Source organism: Scardinius erythrophthalmus (assembly GCF_964197995.2).
Source record: "Scardinius erythrophthalmus genome assembly, chromosome: 24".
NCBI classification, from domain to species: Eukaryota; Metazoa; Chordata; class Actinopteri; order Cypriniformes; family Leuciscidae; genus Scardinius; species Scardinius erythrophthalmus.
In genome coordinates this window covers 32,587,051-32,593,548 of record NC_138244.1, presented here as the reverse complement: position 1 = coordinate 32,593,548, position 6,498 = coordinate 32,587,051, and the positions used below count along the sequence as shown (strand labels likewise).

Genomic DNA, 6,498 nt, shown 5'->3' with positions numbered 1-6,498 from the left:
GATAGATAGATAGATAGATAGATAGATAGATAGATAGATAGATAGATAGATAGATAGATAGATAGATAGATAGATAGATAGATAGATAGATAGATAGATGATAGGCTTGGCCCTGTATGAGCTATATCACTACCTGTGCCTTGTTACAAGCATTTCAATCTGTGCAACTGACAAATAAACAACTCTTGACTGTTGAAAATGATCATGTCTGAGGAAAATCTGTGTGCTGGATTTACACTAGATCTCCACGAGCAGAACTCTATATTCTGTTTTAATTCACTTTTACAGGCCTTTGGACATACAGCAGTCTACAGACACTTCCACTTGGGACTGGTGGATTCATAGACTGTGATCAAGGTAATGCTGTAATAATGTGTGTGTGTGTGTGTGTGTGTCCACCTGCAGTGCACTACAGTGGCTCCTGAGAAGGGCGAGCGGTTGATGTAGTCTCTCACGGTCCGCACGAACTGGATGAGCGACTGCGTGATCTCCGGCACTCCGTGATCCGGCCACACGGTGTAGTGGAACTGACGCACCACCCTGGAGTAGCTCAGCTGTTCCTCCTGCACACACACACACACACACACACATCACACCTGCGTTCCCAGTACAGTTCATCTGCGAGACACAGAAACGTTAAACCCACATTACAGATCTTGAACTCTCGGATGGTCCACTCCGGCAGCACGGACTCCGACTGCATCTGGACTATCAGATCTCCGTAGTACAGCGGCTCCTGGTCGAACGGCCAGTAATGGTCACACTTCACCTAAGAGAGAGAAGCTCAGATTCACTGAATGCCAGAAGACCCTCATGAGCAGAGGAATCATGTGTGATCATAGCACATACCCTTCCTTTCTCAACACACTGAGTCACCATGACTATGTTGTGCACATTCTGCTCCCACACCATCTTCCAGAAGTCGTCTTTAGTGCCGGGTAAAGGTCCCTGAGTCGCGATGTACTCCCGTCGGAAGTTATTGCCCTTTAAAAGAAACCATGTGATATACGTTTGGTCAAGTGTCATTGGATAACCTATGACTGATACTTTCTCCTTTCATGCAAACTCTATCTACCAATATTTAATGTGTTTTTAATGATGAAATTGTCAAAATGTTTAAGTTGAAATATGTATTACTTAATTACACAGCCATGTTAAACTCACAGAATGCATGCTCAAAAACTTAAATTATCGCAGCTAAGATATTTTACTTTTGTCATTAATGTACTTGCATAACCAAAGATCTTACAGGAATATAGCTGGCGTTAATATAATCTGAGCAGGAGTCGTCGTCAACATAGGACAGCTTCACTCGTGTGGAATCATCTGTGCCAAGAACACGTCAACATAAACCACCGTTTTAGTAAAACTACATGGGAATAATATTAGATATAGTAGATACAGGTACTTGTATAGACGTACAAGGCAGAATATTGTTGTAGCGATTTTTGCCTCTGTTTTCAGGCAATAACGCCGAGTCTTGAGGCTGGTTACGACCAACATCCTTCAGGTCCTGAAAGCAGAACGAAGAGTTACTGTGTTCAATCTGAAACATGAATCATATTAAGAAACTAGATGCGAAAGTTCGTCGAGACAAACTTTAAGTTGGCTTGAGAAAGTTTGGACCGGAACGTTTTTTGCTAGGCGGTTGTTAGGATGTTATGGGTGGTCGCTATGGTGTTGCTAGGCGGTTGCTACGGTATTCTGGGTGGTTGCTAGGCGGTTGCTAGGGTATTTTGGGTGGTTGCTAGGGTGTTTTGGGTGGTTGCTAGGGTGTTTTGGGTGGTTGCTAGGCGGTTGCCAGGGTCTTTTGTGTGGTTGCTAGGCGGTTGCTAGGGTGTTCTGGGTGGTTGCTAGGATATTTTGGGTGGTTGCTAGGGTCTTTTGGGTGGTTGCTAGGGTATTTTGGGTGGTTGCTAGGCGGTTGCTAGGGTGTTTTGGGTGGTTGCTAGGCGGTTTTGGGTGGTTGCTAGGCGGTTGCTAGGGTATTTTGGGTGGTTGCTAGGGTGTTCTGGGTGGTTGCTAGGCAGTTGCTAGGGTGTTATGGGTGGTTGCTATGGTGTTGCTAGGCGTTGCTAAGGTATTCTGGGTGGTTGCTAGGTGGTGGCCAGGGTGTTCTGGGTGGTTGCTAGGCTGTTTTGGGTGGTTGCTAGGGTATTCTGGGTGGTTGCTAGGGTCTTTTGGGTGGTTGCTAGGGTCTTTTGGGTGGTTGCTAGGCGGTTGCTAGGGTCTTTTGGGTGGTTGCTAGGCGGTTGCTAGGGTCTTTTGGGTGGTTGCTACGGTGTTCTGGGTGGTTGCTAGGGTCTTTTGGGTGGTTGCTAGGCGGTTGCTAGGGTGTTCTGGGGGGTTGCTATGGTATTCAGGGCGGTTGATATGGTGTTACTAGGTGGTTGGTAGTTATCACAGATGGTTACTATGGAGTTTTTATAGAGTTCTTAGCATGATCTTGGCATGATTTAACACTTAACTAATCGCTATTAGCATGTAGCTATTCACTGCTAGCATATGTAGCATGTTGGAAGTGCTGTTTGCTAGCATGAGTCAAAAGAGCCAAACCTCATCTCTATACGATGTTCTGATACAGAGATATAGGTCTTGCAAAACGGTTGCTAGGGTACTCAAGTTTGGTTGCTATGGAGTTGCTTGGGAGCTGGGAGCTTTAAACTTAAGAAGTTTAAATTGGTTTGAAGTTTAAAGTAGTTTAAAGTAGTTTGAAGTTTATGATAGATATATAAATAAGTTAGATAGATACAAACAAACACACACACACACACACACACACACACACACACACACACACAGACTACCTCGCTCACACACTCACTCAGACACACACACACACTCAGAGTTTATGAGTTTAGAGTTTATAAGTGTACAAGTTTTTGAGTTTAGAGTTTATAAGTTTAAATGAGTTTAGAGTTCAGAATTTATTAATTTATGAGTTTAAGAGTTCATAAGTCTATGAATTCATGAGTTTATTAGTTAATTAGTTATTAAATTTAAGTTAATTAGTTTATAAGTGTATGAGATTAGAGTTTATTAGTTTAAATGAGTTTCATTGGCTAATATATATAGAATGGCAGTTTGAATTAGTTTTCAAGGGATTTAGATTTAAATTTTTGTCGGTTGGTGAGTTTGAATTTTTTTAGAATGCCCAATGTTAAGTCAATGGGAGTTTTTCCGAGTTTTGATCGTCATTTTTAGGAAAACCGTAAGTCCGATCAGTCTGAAAAGATAGAGCACACCGAGTCAGATCTGTTTGAGTGTCTGAGCCGATTTTGGAGTATGTAGAGTTAAAGCTCTAGGAGGAGTTTGAGTCAGATTTTTTAGTAAGAAGAATAATAATAATAACTAGATGCGAAAGTTCGTCGAGACAAACTTTAAGTTGGCTTGAGAAAGTTTGGAGCAGAACGTTTTTTTGCTAGGCGGTTGCTAAGATGTTATGGGTGGTTGCTTTGGTGTTGCTAGGGTATTTTGGGCGGTTGCTAGGGTGTTCTGGGTGGTTGCTAGGTGGTTGCTAGGGTGTCCTGGGTGGTTGCTAGGGTCTTTTGGGTGGTTGCTAGGCGGTTGCTAGGATATTTTCGGTGGTTGCTAGGGTCTTTTGGGTGGTTGCTAGGCGGTTGCTAGGGTATTTTGGGTGGTTGCTAGGATATTTTTGGTGGTTGCTAGGGTCTTTTGGGTGGTTGCTAGGCGGTTGCTAAGGTGTTTTGGGTGGTTGCTAGGATATTTTGGGTGGTTGCTAGGGTCTTTTGGGTGGTTGCTAGGGTGTTTTGGGTGGTTGCTAGGGTGTTTTGGGTGGTTGCTAGGGTGTTCTGGGTGGTTGCTAGGCGGTTGCTAGGGTGTTCTGGGTGGTTGCTAGGGTCTTTTGGGTGGTTGCTAGGGTCTTTTGGGTGGTTGCTAGGCGGTTGCTAGGGTGTTTTGGGTGGTTGCTAGGGTCTTTTGGGTGGTTGCTAGGCGGTTGCTAGGGTGTTTTGGGTGGTTGCTAGGATATTTTGGGTGGTTGCTAGGGTGTTTTGGGTGGTTGCTAGGGTATTTTGGGTGGTTGCTAGGGTGTTCTGGGTGGTTGCTAGGCGGTTGCTAGGGTGTTCTGGGTGGTTGCTAGGGTCTTTTGGGTGGTTGCTAGGCGGTTGCTAGGGTGTTTTGGGTGGTTGCTAGGATATTTTGGGTGGTTGCTAGGGTCTTTTGGGTGGTTGCTAGGGTCTTTTGGGTGGTTGCTAGGGTGTTTTGGGTGGTTGCTAGGGTATTTTGGGTGGTTGCTAGGGTGTTCTGGGTGGTTGCTAGGCGGTTGCTAGGGTGTTCTGGGTGGTTGCTAGGGTCTTTTGGGTGGTTGCTAGGCGGTTGCTAGGGTGTTTTGGGTGGTTGCTAGGATATTTTGGGTGGTTGCTAGGGTCTTTTGGGTGGTTGCTAGGCGGTTGCTAGGGTGTTTTGGGTGGTTGCTAGGATATTTTGGGTGGTTGCTAGGGTCTTTTGGGTGGTTGCTAGGGTGTTTTGGGTGGTTGCTAGGGTCTTTTGGGTGGTTGCTAGGCGGTTGCTAGGGTGTTCTGGGTGGTTGCTAGGATATTTTGGGTGGTTGCTATGCTGTTGCTAGGTGGTTGCTAGGGTATTCTGGGTGGTTGCTAGGCGGTTGCTAGGGTGTTTTGGGTGGTTGCTAGGCGGTTTTGGGTGGTTGCTAGGCGGTTGCTAGGGTATTTTGGGTGGTTGCTAGGGTGTTCTGGGTGGTTGCTAGGCAGTTGCTAGGGTGTTATGGGTGGTTGCTATGGTGTTGCTAGGCGTTGCTAAGGTATTCTGGGTGGTTGCTAGGTGGTGGCCAGGGTGTTCTGGGTGGTTGCTAGGCTGTTTTGGGTGGTTGCTAGGGTCTTTTGGGTGGTTGCTAGGGTCTTTTGGGTGGTTGCTAGGGTCTTTTGGGTGGTTGCTAGGCGGTTGCTAGGGTCTTTTGGGTGGTTGCTAGGGTCTTTTGGGTGGTTGCTAGGCGGTTGCTAGGGTGTTCTGGGGGGTTGCTATGGTATTCAGGGCGGTTGATATGGTGTTACTAGGTGGTTGGTAGTTATCACAGATGGTTACTATGGAGTTTTTATAGAGTTCTTAGCATGATCTTGGCATGATTTAACACTTAACTAATCGCTATTAGCATGTAGCTATTCACTGCTAGCATATGTAGCATGTTGGAAGTGCTGTTTGCTAGCATGAGTCAAAAGAGCCAAACCTCATCTCTATACGATGTTCTGATACAGAGATATAGGTCTTGCAAAACGGTTGCTAGGGTACTCAAGTTTGGTTGCTATGGAGTTGCTTGGGAGCTGGGAGCTTTAAACTTAAGAAGTTTAAATTGGTTTGAAGTTTAAAGTAGTTTAAAGTAGTTTGAAGTTTATGATAGATATATAAATAAGTTAGATAGATACAAACAAACACACACACACACACACACACACACACACACACACACACACACACACTCACTCAGACACACACACACACACTCAGAGTTTATGAGTTTAGAGTTTATAAGTGTACAAGTTTTTGAGTTTAGAGTTTATAAGTTTAAATGAGTTTAGAGTTCAGAATTTATTAATTTATGAGTTTAAGAGTTCATAAGTCTATGAATTCATGAGTTTATTAGTTAATTAGTTATTAAATTTAAGTTAATTAGTTTATAAGTGTATGAGATTAGAGTTTATTAGTTTAAATGAGTTTCATTGGCCAATATATATAGAATGGCAGTTTGAATTAGTTTTCAAGGGATTTAGATTTAAATTTTTGTCGGTTGGTGAGTTTGAATTTTTTTAGAATGCCCAATGTTAAGTCAATGGGAGTTTTTCCGAGTTTTGATCGTCATTTGTAGGAAAACCGTAAGTCCGATCAGTCTGAAAAGATATAGCACACTTGGTCAGATCAGTTTGAGTGTCTGAGCCGATTTTGGAGTATGTAGAGTTAAAGCTCTAGGACGAGTTTGAGTCAGATTTTTTAGTAAGAAGAATAATAATAATAATAAGTTTAAATAGGATTTCAATATGTTGGCTCTCTCAAGCCAACTTAACTAGATGCGAAAGTTCGTCGAGACAAACTTTAAGTTGGCTTGAGAAAGTTTGGACCGGAAAGTTTTTTGCTAGGCGGTTGTTAGGATGTTATGGGTGGTCGCTATGGTGTTGCTAGGTGGTTGCTAAGGTATTCTGGGTGGTTGCTAGGCGGTTGCTAGGGTGTTTTGGGTGGTTGCTAGGCGGTTGCTAGGGTCTTTTGTGTGGTTGCTAGGCGGTTGCTAGGGTGTTCTGGGTGGTTGCTAGGATATTTTTGGTGGTTGCTAGGGTCTTTTGGGTGGTTGCTAGGCGGTTGCTAGGGTCTTTTGGGTGGTTGCTAGGGTCTTTTGGGTGGTTGCTAGGCGGTTGCTAGGGTGTTTTGGGTGGTTGCTAGGGTCTTTTGGGTGGTTGCTAGGCGGTTGCTAGGGTATTTTGGGTGGTTACTAGGGTGTTCTGGGTGGTTGCTAGGCAGTTGCTAGGGTGTTAT

At 44.2% G+C, this 6,498-nt stretch overlaps 1 protein-coding gene across 2 annotated transcripts in view; it reads right to left on the bottom strand.

The window, feature by feature from the left end:
• ptprbl (protein tyrosine phosphatase receptor type B, like) overlaps positions 1 to 6,498 on the bottom strand; it is an 85,661-nt gene that overhangs the window by 3,365 nt on the left and 75,798 nt on the right. For both annotated transcript variants that reach the window (XM_081356040.1, XM_081356041.1), the window contains 5 exons: positions 1,423 to 1,513; positions 1,250 to 1,326; positions 850 to 984; positions 647 to 769; positions 400 to 563 (listed from right to left, as the gene is read on the bottom strand). In XM_081356040.1, the coding sequence (XP_081212166.1) occupies positions 400 to 563; positions 647 to 769; positions 850 to 984; positions 1,250 to 1,326; positions 1,423 to 1,513 (590 nt within the window). The remainder of the gene's footprint in view (positions 1 to 399; positions 564 to 646; positions 770 to 849; positions 985 to 1,249; positions 1,327 to 1,422; positions 1,514 to 6,498) is intronic.